Source organism: Carassius auratus, chromosome 14 (assembly GCF_003368295.1).
Source record: "Carassius auratus strain Wakin chromosome 14, ASM336829v1, whole genome shotgun sequence".
NCBI classification, from domain to species: Eukaryota; Metazoa; Chordata; class Actinopteri; order Cypriniformes; family Cyprinidae; genus Carassius; species Carassius auratus.
The window spans coordinates 16,638,051-16,651,228 of record NC_039256.1 but is presented as its reverse complement, the minus strand read 5'-3'; the positions used below and the strand labels follow the sequence as shown (position 1 = coordinate 16,651,228).

Here is a 13,178-nt window from a genome sequence, read left to right as displayed (position 1 = left end):
TGTTAACACATGTAACTTTAAAATGTACTATTTATTATATACTTTACAAACTTAAACTAAAATGGATTGAACAAGTTTTCTAAAGAAAAAAAAAACAGTTTAATTTTTTTTCAAGATTCAAGCAGGTAATTTATTGAAATCTATTTGCTCCCAGTTTCTGTAGGTGTGTTCATAAATATCCCCAAATGTTTCCAATTTGTGTCAACGAAATTGAAAATGAATCAAAATAAACTCATACAGAATATTATGTAGGCCTACTTACAGGCTCCGCCTATGTCCTGCCTACAATCAATAAATTATGCAATGTTTGCACGGCGTTTTTATTCACATGTAACGGTATTTTTTGCCTGTATATAGAGTCTTGCAAAAGTTTCTTTAGTGTATTTAATTTGTACTCGATCTCATATCAAAATAACTGGATGATTTTGATGAATCCTCTGTATGCTCGATGTGCTGACCGCAGGAGGCTGCTGGTTTGAGCTCTGCTTGTTTGTTTGCGGGTGATTCAAGCGGAATTTATCAGGGCTGGCCGGGTGCCAGATGAAGGCGAGACGTAGCCTATCGCCCAGGACACCGAGGATACTAATAGAGACGAAATAATTCATTATTTTAATTGTTCTTATCTTTATTCTTAAGATGCAACTTTGGGTGCTGATGTGTTGTTCTGCTCCCGTTTAAAACTCTCGCTGCTTCTGCTTCACTCGGATCACTTCAGACTGAAACCTGTGGTCTGTAAGCATGGCAGGCATTCCCAAATCATTCACTCATCTGTTCATAGGCTTTCTAACAACTGTAATCTCAGGATTAAGAGCCAGCTCTCTGCAGCAGGTCTTCGTGAAGGATATTGTAGCTGTTTACGGAAAAAACGGTTCACTGGATCTTAATGGCATTAACAGTTTATTGAAGACAATTGTACAAGACAAATTATTGGATCCGGACATTCCTCTGCATGCTCAGGTAATCTGGTCACTTTAGTTACTTTAAAGTATTTACTAAAATATTTGACATTTTAGGATGTGCCTCACATTGGAGAACATACACAAAAACATTCATACTGACTAGTTTTGTCATTCTTTGCTTTATTTCATTGACTTGACATCGTCTCTGTTTATCAGTGTGTGTCCGGAGAAGATATTCTGGTGCACTATGGACTTCAGAACCTCTCTTATCTGACAGAGGAGCATCTGGTCACTCTCTGCCCGGCTCTGCTCAACCAAGCTGTACTGCCCCCCTGTTCATCTGAAGCTCCAGGAGCAGGCCTAAGGGACATTGATCTGCGTGGTGAGTCTTCATCTGCTGCAAGACGTTACAGCAGTCTCTAAATCTCACATCCTCTAGTGTAAATAATAGCAGAGAAGGATGGGAAGTTTGTCACCTGAAAAAAGTTACATATAATATCACAAAACAATCTTCCTTTTTGCAAAATATTTGTTAATGCAAAACAATATTTGAAGTTGAAAAATAAATATATATTGTTTAAACTGGTAGTTTTTGTATTAGTGCAATATTGATTTTATTCTAATTTAAAAACAACTATAATATACTATAATAAGAATATCTTGTATTACAGTAATGAAAATCACAGTTGAGAATAATGGCAATTGCAGACAATTGTGTCTAATTGGCTTAAGAATTATTTAAAGCAAAAGCCTTATTCGATGCAAAACGCAACTTTTGTAATATTTAAAACTTGCTAAAATTTTTGATATATAATTATATAATATATAATAAATTATAGACGATAGTTTAATTGTCTCAATAACTCTCAATCTGAGTTATTATAGTAAACTAAAATCATTAGTCACGTAAATAAAAAAAAAATAGTTATTTGAAATAAACAGTAACTGAAATAACTTGTTTTAACTAGTTGCCAAGGCAAATGTATAATGTATAATTTTAATTTAATTTAATTTAATTTAAAAACTATTTAAAACTATATGGGCATATTTCTATAAATATGTAATAAAAACAAAAGTCAAATAAAGAAAACTTATTAAAACTTAAAATGAAAGCAAAAAAAAGCTATTCAAACTATAAATAAAAACTATAATAGTATCTCAACAATATTAAAATAATGCTTGTTATTTTAATGCAAAACAAAACAATCTTACTATAATGGAGTAAAAATATACAGTTTTACAGTAATGAAAATACCACAAAGCAAAAATCTTTATGCATAGCACTATTTTCTTTATTTAAACCTAACCTGAAAAGACTTTACATAAACTTATATTTTTGCACATATACAATTTTTATATTGCTTTGTATCATTTTAATAGAGTAATAAAGCACTGTAATAAAGTAATTAAAATAACTGACAAGAATAAGGACAATTATGATGAATTTTTTTTATATGCAAAATTGTAATTCTAGCTGTTTGAGCTCTCCCCTCTCTTTCTGCACACAGTATGGGGATTTGGCTTCTTGGCTGTTACCTTCATTAATCTGGCCTCACTGCTGGGTCTGACTCTCGTTCCCTTAACTAAAAAGCCCTACTTCCCCAAAGTGCTCACCTACTTCATTGGTCTAGCTGTTGGCACACTCTTCTCCAATGCTGCCCTCCAACTTATACCTGAGGTGAAATGCTTTTCCATTTGTCAGTTTATCACATTCACATAGTTAGAAGCTTTCTTCAAGTCATTTAGGTCAGTTTTGGACAGAGGTTGCTGAAGGTCACATTGGTGGCACAACAGGATTATGAACCCAGTAGCCTGCACTGGATCATTCTTGCTTCTTAGAAATCAACCTCCAACCGACAAGCTACCATTAATACATCTTTAATCGCCTTTGTATCAGCACTATGATGCTGATGCAGATTATTTACGCTTAAAATGATTGCATAATAATAAAATGCTCTTTGTACTGGACTCATTCATTTGTTTTTATGTGCAAATGCTGCAAGTGTTTCTTAAAATGTGATGACATGATGGTAGCATGATGTGACATTTGTTTTGCAATGGTTGCACGTTGTAATATTTATTTTGGGTTTGCCATTTAACTTCAACCAATAATGTGCATGTGTACACTGGGAACTCAGGCTATCTGGTTTAACTTTCTCAAAAGACACTGAAGCAGGTTATGATTTAAATGTCTGCTTCATGATTACTTCCTCTAATTGAACAGGCCTTTGGGTTTGACCCAAAAGCAGACGGTTACGTTTTCGAAGCTGTTGGGATCTTTGGTGGATTCTATGTGCTGTACGTCACTGAAAAAATCCTGAGGATAGTCCTGAAACCAGAACATGGGGTGGGTTCATCTCAGAATTATGAAGACTGAATGTTTCTAATGCAATCAAATATTTACATTTAAAGTAATATAACATATTTGATAAATACAGTTGTTCCAATTAACTGCAAGCTAATAGTAAAGCTTCTTTAATGGTAAATCTCAGATATGTTGTATATTAGCATGTATGTTCTTTTTAACCATATGCAGTAATCATACGTTTCATTTTCGAACCCCAGCAGGGCCACGGACACAGTCACTTCCAGCCCTCAGAGGGCATCCAACAGAACGGCGCCATCAATATAGTGGACTCTGATAAAGCAAGCATAACCTCTGACCCTCCAGTGGAGCAGGTACAACTGGTCAGATCTCACAAAAATTACACATAATGCCAAGAGATATGCAAACGACCGAAATATAGCCATGAGTTACATAAACAGTTTAAAATAGCTAACAGTTTGGGGGGACAAAATAATGATTTGTTTAAAAAAAATGAAGTAAAAAAAGGTTTTTACATTGTCAGTGTAAGTGGTGCATGTCCATGATAATTACATACTAATCCATTTATAATACTAAAAGTAAAATATAATATACAATACACTACTGTTCACAAGTTTGGGGTCAGTAAGATTTTTTAATATATTTAAATAAATTAAAACACACTGAATCAAAAATGACATAAAGCGATTTATACTGTTACATATTACATATTACTGTTTAAATATTTTCATTTAAAAAATGCTAACTTTCTTTCCATCAAACCTTAATTTTTTTTTTCATTTTAATTTAATTTATTAAATTATAAGTTGTCTTTTTTTTACTTCTTTTTTTTTTGAGCACCAAATCAATTTCTGAAGGCAGGAGTAATGACTGCTGGAAGTTCAGCTTTGCAACCCAGGAATAGATTCAAATCTAAAATGATTATTTTTAATTGTAATAATATTTTACAATATTACTGTTTATTTTGGTAAAATAAATGCATCTAACCAATCAGAAAAATTTTACATACCCCCAAACTTTTAAAAGGGTAGTATAAATATAGATATAAAATATATAAAATAAAAAATAAATATATGATATACAGTCAATAGGCCAGCCATTACCACTTGAAGTGAAGCTAAAAATCCTTGTGAAATACTTCTGTGGTGAATTTATTGTAGTAAAATTAGACTTTTACATTTTCTTTGGTGCTTGTCCATGAAAAAAAAAAACTGGATGCCAAGGAATATCTTTGAGTTTTCTAAGGTGTTGTGGGTGGTCCCACGCTCTTAAAGAGCCCACCTCCTCAAGTCTCTATGATAGTCTGATTTCTATAAAGGGCCCAGGAACCTCCTCGAATTTTGTGCAGCCTTAATGTCTGCAGAACGAACTGTGCAGGAAAAATTATGCACTGAATTTTAATACTAATAATTTGACTTGTTATCTTATAGATTTATTCAAATCATCATATAAGCAATTATAGCTTTAAGTAATGCTTGGATTAGCAAACACCTCAAATTTTTATGATATCTATAAAGACTGTTTGATTATCTCAGCAGTAAACAATTTAAGATTACTTGAAAGTGTCTGTCATTATCAAACAGACATAAATAATAATTATTTGTCATGACGACCAGGCTGTTCAGTGAATTCTGGGTTATCAATCAATCAATCATCAAAAAGCCCCCAAACAACTGTTTAAGTATCATTAGCATGTAACACAACATGACTGCTGGAGTGTTTGGAGTTTTTTGGCACAGAATTGAGAAGTTGATAGCTTGCAGGTCAGTGCAACTTACAGTCCAGCTGTAGAGACACACACACACAGCTGTGTTTGCTTTCATCTGTCACAGCTGCCAGCAGAAACAAGATTGTCTTCTGCCCTTTGACCTACATCACGAGCGCCATGCAATTGGGATTGTCATTTTGCCCCTGCAACAATACAAAAAGTTAGACCTCGGGGCTAAAAGTAAATAGTATTTGAAATATGAACCCAGGGTTGAAGCTGAAGAGATGTTGTGAAATGAGGTTTCCATTTAGATGTGAACGTCATTGCAGGGGTGCTGCAGATGGCTCAGAGGAAGACGGCTGGCCAGCGTGAAGACGGTGGCATGGATGATTTCCCTCAGCGATGCTCTCCACAACTTCATTGACGGACTGACCATCGGCGCTTCCTTCACCGTGTCGATTCTCAGCGGCTTTAGCACTTCCATTGCTATCGTCTGCGAGGAATTCCCTCATGAGCTGGGTAAGAAAAATACTGACTCATTTACCCAACCAGAAATGTTGTCCGCTCCGATCTTTAACCCCTGCGCCAAACCACCTCTGTGACTGGCTGCTGCCCTTTGCATGTTGACCTTCATTAAAAAAAAAAAAACAAAAAAAAAAAAGCAAAACGGCAAGGCACATTAGCGCTCTGTCTCCCCCTGTAGGCGACTTTATTATCCTGCTGAACGCAGGGTTGAGCGTTCCACAGGCCGTCTTCTTCAACCTGCTGTCTTCTATGTCCTGCTACGTGGGCCTCGTCCTGGGCTTCTTGTTGGGTAGAGCTTTTGCCCCCAACATCATCTTTGCCTTTGCTGGCGGCATGTTCCTTTACATCGCCTTGGCTGATATGGTAAGAGCAGTGTGGGTTAGAAAGCACAGCACATAGTGTTTTACCGCATTTATTAATAAATTAATATTTGTATTCTGTATGAACACATTAAATTGATCAGAAGAGGCAGTACATACATTTAGAATGTTAGAAAAGATTATTATTTTAACACTGCCAAAATGCTTTTCTGAATTGCCATTTTCCAGTACACAAAGAACAAACAGTTTTAACTTACATTTACCTCAGACACAAAATTATGACAGATATAAAAACAAAGTGTATCAATATCAAGTGAGTTTATGCGTAAAACAAGAAAAAATATCTGTTAATGGTGAAAGAAAGATAGTCTTGTTTTCCCTTTGAAATATTTATTTTTTCTTACCCAAATGGTATATTAGCAGGCGGCAAGGAAGTCGACCGGAAGTTGAAGTCGGGTGGGGGCTGCCATCTTTTAGCAGAACTTCACTTGTGTTAGCATTCCCATTGACTCCCATTCACTTTGGCGTCACTTTGTCAGCGAATAACTTTACATCTGAGATGTTTAAAGACTCCGTTTGTCCATTATTTATTTCTAAAGATACACGACAATGTATAAAGGGCTCCATTACCTTCTATGTTACATTATGGCCCCGTATAAACAGTTTTTGTAAAAAATAGTTTGCGTCATAACCACTCGATTCTCTGTCGCATTACCGTACAGACAGGAGGAGAAGCTCGCAGGCAATTAACTTAATATGGCGTACTGGCGTTACATTTTAAAATACTATACAAAATAATTAATCAGAATACTTCCTCCTGCTCACTCACGACAAAGAACTCCCCGCTCAAGCTCGCCGTCTCTGCAAGATTAACGATGGCAGTTTGCACGCACAGCCACTTAGAAGATTTACATCTGTCAGACAGGTTGCTGATGTCATCAAGCTTAGTTTGAGTCTGCGCGTCAGAAACGGAAGTGCTAAAAAACGCTAAAAATGGGCTTCACTTGTCTCAATTGAGTTCCAATGGGGTCGCTGTGTCCATTTCTTTTACTGTCTATGTATATTAGATATTTTTCTTTTATTAGGCATAAACGTACATTTTTCAGAACAAGACTTAATTTTTTCTCATTTAATTTTTCAAGTAACTGTATCTCGATTTATTATAGGAAGAAAGGAATGGAAAACCGGATATAAATAAAAACTGTTTTTTTTTTTTTTTGCAGTGAAATAAATGCTGTTATTTTTAATGTTCTTTTTCAAGAATACTGAAATAAAGTATTCCACTAGAATATTATGCATCACAACTGTTTTCAATATTCATAATCATAAAATGTTCGAAATGAGTGGCTAATCAATAAAGACTGGAGTAATGGCTGCTTTGCCATCACATAAATAAATTATATATTTAAATATATTAAATTAGTAAACACTTACTTGAATATTTCAGTTTTTACTGTATTTTGGATCAAATAAATGCAGCTTGAGCGTAAAATACTAAATAAATCCTTAAAACCCTTACATTTATGAATGGAACAGTATTTCAATGTTCATAATTTTTGTTGTTGTTGATCTCTTTTACTTATAATGATTAGTGTTTTTTTCCCCCTTATGACTGGAGCTAAATAAGAAATGTGATGTTACTATATTTATTAGAATTTATGGCTTCTTTGTAATAATCCTGACCAATCACTCTGGTCCTATATTGACACCTAGAGGCTGCATCAAATAGTAGTTTTTATTACAGATGCATTATAGAAACTTTTTTTTTTTTTGTTTTCCTCAGTAATACATTCTGTTATAAATAATGGGTGTTAAAGAGATAAAGTGAGCAGAATTAAGCTATTAATGTCTCAAAATGGCCAGGTTACTTATTTAAACACACACACACACACACACACACACACAAACACACACACATATATGTATATATAATATATTTTTTCATATTTTTCAAATGTATTATTGATTTATTTAGGATTAAAATGAGGAGTAAGTTACTTTGACTACATTTTTAATGATTGAAAAGAACATAAATCTGTGTTAGCAAAGCAAATACTGACCATCTTTCTCTCTCTCACCTAGCTGCCTGAAATGAACATGATTTCCAATGAACAAGTGCAGAGCACGAAGTCAGATATCAGTTTTTTTGCCATTCAGAATGCAGGAATGCTGACAGGATTTGCCCTGATTCTTCTCATCACATTGTATGGTGGGAACATCAGCCTGGGCTGAGCCCTTGTTCCAGATCATACTCTCATTTAAACTATTTATTTGAGAAGAAACGACTTCATACTATTATTAAATCATTTAAACTGAGGAAACTTGAAAATCATTAGGTGTTAAATAATTTGATGATTTCTCAACATATATCATTTTTTAACCAATTTATACTGTTGTAAATTACCGACTGACTTACTAATCATGTTTTGTAGAACAGAAGGTACGGAGTTATTATTTTTTTTTTGCTCACATTTGGTGCTGAATCTGAATGATCACATTTGAACAGAAACTTTGAAAATCATGCAAAATAAGGAGACAGAACAAAACTGTATTAAAAAGTCCAAATTTATGTCTTTTTTCTTTTTCACTGGACACATCCATCTGTTTTACAGCTGATGATATATCTATACATTTAGTCATTTAATATTCATTAAACACAATGTACACTTAAAAGCATCTTTAAACAGTACAGTCAGTGCAATATCTTTATAGATCAAATTAAAAACATTTTCTCTCCAAAAATATACATCTATATAGATCTCGAAACATTAATTCTAACCCACTTTACAAGAAGTAATCAGAAAACTTGAATCACGCCAGGAGGTTAAATAACTTAAACAGTTCTGACTGAACAAAGTTATTGGGTGAATCTCAAAAAAGGTCATATTTCATTCTAAAATCAAAAGAAGAAAGAGATTATACTTAGCTTTTTTCATTACTTTCAAGATATGTAAACAGAACTGTAGTAACTGTTGTACTCCCTTTAATGCAAATTCAATTGTTTATGGTTATTACAAAAATAATAATAAAAATTTGACTTGACGTATTATGCTGTCATGAGAATATTTAGTGAAAATATGCTTAATTTTCATGCACAGAATTTCAAAATAAAAATAAATAAATTATAAAACCTTATTTGTCCTAAAATGGTCGTATAATTTTAAATAATTATCTAGATTTTAGTTTTTTCATGCAATTCACCCTATTAGGAGGCACATCAGCTCTAAAAGACCTAGAACAGCACGGTTCTACTTCATAGTCACTGAACCAGCAGAACAAACAGAATGGCATGGAGTTAAACACACACATACTGAAATACCCTGGAAGTTCTAGAAGCACTGATATGAGGCACTAAACGCAGAGCTCGGGCCGAACCACACCACAGAACAGCACGTTAGCCCGAGGGGTTGTCCTGGCAACAGGCACGACTACTGCAGAAATCACCACTCAACACATCGCTGGCAAAAGAACGACACGAGAGAAGTCTGCATCTTCATCTTGGATCTACCATGACCTAAAAAGCCACTGAGACCTAAACCAATACTTTTTCTTACTAATTTAGGGCCCTATGAAATCCATTTTATTTTTTCTGGATTTTTTTATTTATTTTTTATACTAATTTAATGCTTAAATGAATTTTGTTTTAATCAAAAAGCATGTTAAATTAATTGAAATCATGAAACGTACAATATGAAACAGCAATTTATTAAAAGTCTCTAATTAATTGATTTTTATATATATATATATATATATATATATATATATATATATATATATATATATATATATATATATATATATATATAAACAGTTTTATTTAACTGTTCCAGAAATACTGTGCAATACAATTTCCTGCAGAATAAATTCTGGTAAATAATTTTTCAGGAAAATGTTCCTAAAATTGTGTTTTAATAATTTTATAATTAGTACTAGTACCAGCATTACATTAAGTAATATTTCTGTCAGTGTTTCTTCAAGTTAAACCAAACTTTTATTTTGATGGGCTTCTGTGAAGAAATTTTAGTTTTCTGTATGATATGAGCATCTGTAGATATTATATTCATGTGCTCATATAATGAGGCAGCAGAGGCTGAAAAAAAAATCACACGCGCTTCAGTATGTGTAGTAAATGAAACCGTGCATCTGCGCCATTAATTCACATCACAGACCTGCAGGATTCATATTTAAATATTATCTTTGTGGCTTAATATTCACAGATAGTAGTCCATATTACGTTTTGATTTAAGTGTAATGACCTACTTTTGATTTATCCATACAAAATTTGGCAAATTCCGAGACATTCAGTGTTATAGTAATTTCATAGAGAATTTCATAGGGCCCTACTAATTTTGCAGTGCTAGTTCCAAAAACCGTGTCTGTTTTGCTCTAGCACGTCACATTTTCTCACAAAAGGAATTTTTTTTATGTCATCTGTGTTAAATTCAATATTTCATCCAATCTGATTATAGGCTATTCCGAAAATTCCCAGACACAATCCATGAAGCGCAGGATGAAAAGCAGGTGCAAGTCTTTGGGCGAGCTTGGCAGAACTTGGTTCTGGGAGTGATGTGTGCCGGTGAGACGAGGTAGATGAAGTCAGACAGTTAGTGGCCGAGGCTGCACCTTGCATCCAGCACATTTACAGGGCAACAGTCTGCCAATAATGCAGGCCTGATGGGAAGTGGAGTGTCTGACCGATCATAAAAACAATATCTAAGGCCAGCCTCATGAATCCAGGGCTGACCAGTCACTGTACAGAAACCACATATACACTAGCCAATATATTACAGCACTGCGCTCGCCTCTAATTTTAGCTTTACAATTGGACGAGTAGCTTTACATGACTGTCTACTATGTCAGATAACAGTAACATATTTACTTACAAATCAATGCTTTCACTAGAACATGATAAAGCTATGTTGGCTTAAAGGTTCATATGACCAGTTACTGGCACCACGTTAAATACCGCATATGCTACGTGATCTTGCATGGAATGTTTTATCAAGTATCGTACACATTATATTACTACTAACACCAAAAGTGGTGCAGGTGTCCACAAACATTGTAGGAATTTACAAACATTCACCCTTCGTTAAATCAACAACTCTTTAGCATTTCACAGTATTATTCGGTACCACACACGTTCAAAAAGCCATTGATATTCATTTGTTTTTTTTTACGAAAACGGCTGTGATGACGCCACATTGATTCTGGCGCATGATTACGCCTCTGGTCTCACAGTTGAGAACGCGACAAAATTGATATACAAAGATAATCCACCTATACAATCAAATATGCTCTTAATGAAGAAGAACTAGAGTCGTTTGTACATTTATACTGCATTATTTTGGTTTATATACTTGTGGAAAGCTACTAGGGGACTGCTATTGCAAATAAACCTCAAGTAAGACATTAATCATTATAAAGACAAAAATGACCAGGTGAGTCACAGTATGTACCATAAACCAAAAAGCCCATCTTAACATACAAACTTGGCAAACTTGATAACTTGGCGATGTTTACAAAAGGATATTTTTTGGCGCAATGCGATTAAACACTGGTTGCTTATTAACATGTGCCGTAGCATTTCAGTGATGAACTACTTTAAGACAAGGTTCCCTTTGAAAACAAGACGCGGTTTGGCAGTCAAAACAAAACCAACAGTAATATCTAAGGCAAAAACAGGCTGGAAACAGGCCGAGGGCAGCTGGAGTCCCGAGAAACAGACTGCAGTGCACTCGTCAGACGGGGCGTTTGAACACTACAGACTATGAGATGATAGAGACGGCTGCGTAACTCATTCTAGCACAGCTAAAGTAATGTTGATACCCACCCAGAGTGTAACAAAGAACAGAGGACAGACTAAAAGAAAAGTTGTCAAGGCGACAGTAAAGGGCTGTCAATGAACTGTTTGTGCGGTTTGTCACTGCCCACCGTCACTGGGAGCGGGACTGTCGGAACGGCCTTCCTTCAAACTGCCTGATTGTTTCTTCTGCTTGGTCTTGGACTTTCTCAGCATGCGAACCTAAAAAAGAAAACAAAAGCCTTTTTAAACATACAGAACTTTATTACAACTGAAGGCTCACAGATGGTGAGAAAGCTAAATTCTGTAACGGAATGACCTTTGGTTCTATTAACAATCCTGCATTCTCCCCTTCTGCAATTAATTGTGAAAAGACAAAAGAGGCCACGATGTGAATTACACATCAAACTGGGGGGAACACACGTCTCATGAATATTAATGAGGCTTACACTTTCTTGAGCGTTAAATTCAGATCAAGGATATACCTCCTCATAATGTTGCGTTGTCTTTATACAGCCAAGCAGCTAAAGTGAGCCAACCAGACGAAAGGGGGTGTATTGAATGAGTTAAAAACATATAAAAGCACCTTTGGTCCAGCAGCTGAGATGATGATCTGTCCTGGTGATTGTATCCAGGGTTCTCCATCCACCTGCACTGGAATGGGTTTGTTCACAGTGATACGAATGTAGCTGCCCTGAGCGATACGAATCCCAGAACGCATCCCACTCTGAACCTGACCCTAAAGAAAAAAATATATATATTAATAATAAATTAATTAATTAATGTGAAAACATAATATGCAACACCATTCAAACACACACCAATAATAAAAAGTATACAGTAAACAATTTTTACAAAACAAATTTTGGCAATACTTAATACTTTAACATTAAATTGATCAAACGTGACAAAGATATTTACAATGTTATAAAAGATTTCTATTATAAATGCAATAATGCGTTTATATATCTATAAATGCTATTTTGAGCTGAAAGAAAAGTGTCACTGATTCCACAAGAATATTAAGCACCACAACTCTTTTCAACATTGATAATAATAATAATAATAATAATAAATGTTTCTTAAGCACAATATTAGCATATTACAGTGATTTTTGTCAGATCGTGTGACACAGAAGGCTGCTGAAAATTCAGTTTTGCCATGACCAGAATAAATTAGCTTTCAACAATATATTATAATGAAAAAGTTATTATAAATTGTAATAATATTTTAGATCACCACAATATTATTCTGTGTTAATTATATACTGTGTTTGATCAAATAAGCACAGACTAGGTGAGCATGATAGAATTCGGTCAAAAACATGACAAACTAAAATGTTTAAACAGTTCTTAAAGGTGCAGTGTCCATAAAAGAGAGTAAGATGGAGCATCAGAACTCACCATGTGCACCACACCAGTAACTCCCACCACCTCCAGCATCCCATCATCTATCCTCGGCCGCCCAAACCGAGACTCGCTGTCTGAGCCCCACAGGTCAGCACCAGAACCCCAGCTAGACACACACAGCAGCGTCAGTCTTCAACAGCAAACTCAGGAACAGTGTGGAAGTGACTTTACTAACATTGTTTGAAATA

The 13,178-nt window shown here is 34.8% G+C and overlaps 2 protein-coding genes across 3 annotated transcripts in view; one reads left to right on the top strand and one right to left on the bottom strand.

The window, feature by feature from the left end:
• Positions 1–301: 301 nt before the first annotated feature.
• Positions 302–8,913, top strand: LOC113113828 (zinc transporter ZIP8). Of its 2 annotated transcripts, none has more exons than XM_026280322.1 (8): positions 302–957; positions 1,116–1,281; positions 2,408–2,577; positions 3,124–3,246; positions 3,468–3,578; positions 5,263–5,452; positions 5,637–5,821; positions 7,861–8,913. In XM_026280322.1, exons 1-8 carry the CDS (start codon positions 739–741, stop codon positions 8,008–8,010), a joined length of 1,314 nt encoding a protein of 437 aa, XP_026136107.1. In that variant the 5' UTR covers positions 302–738; the 3' UTR covers positions 8,011–8,913. The 2 variants fall into 2 exon arrangements, with proteins under 2 accessions (XP_026136107.1, XP_026136106.1); XM_026280321.1 differs by having other exon boundaries at positions 3,465–3,578.
• A 683-nt stretch (positions 8,914–9,596) lies between these two features.
• LOC113113827 (diacylglycerol kinase theta-like) overlaps positions 9,597–13,178 on the bottom strand; it is a 30,624-nt gene continuing 27,042 nt past the window's right edge. Inside the window, exons 19-21 of the mRNA XM_026280320.1 lie at positions 12,985–13,096; positions 12,168–12,320; positions 9,597–11,803 (exon numbers count right to left, since the gene is read on the bottom strand). Of these exons, the coding sequence (XP_026136105.1) occupies positions 11,702–11,803; positions 12,168–12,320; positions 12,985–13,096 (367 nt within the window). The 3' untranslated portion in view covers positions 9,597–11,701. The remainder of the gene's footprint in view (positions 11,804–12,167; positions 12,321–12,984; positions 13,097–13,178) is intronic.

Coding starts and splice junctions, on each gene's coding strand:
- LOC113113828 (XM_026280321.1), top strand. CDS start 739: ATGGCAGGCATTCCCAAATCATTCACTCATCTGTTCATAGGCTTTCTA. Junction 958..1,115: donor ACATTCCTCTGCATGCTCAG/GTAATCTGGTCA, acceptor TCTGTTTATCAG/TGTGTGTCCGGAGAAGATAT. Junction 5,822..7,860: donor ACATCGCCTTGGCTGATATG/GTAAGAGCAGTG, acceptor TCTCTCACCTAG/CTGCCTGAAATGAACATGAT.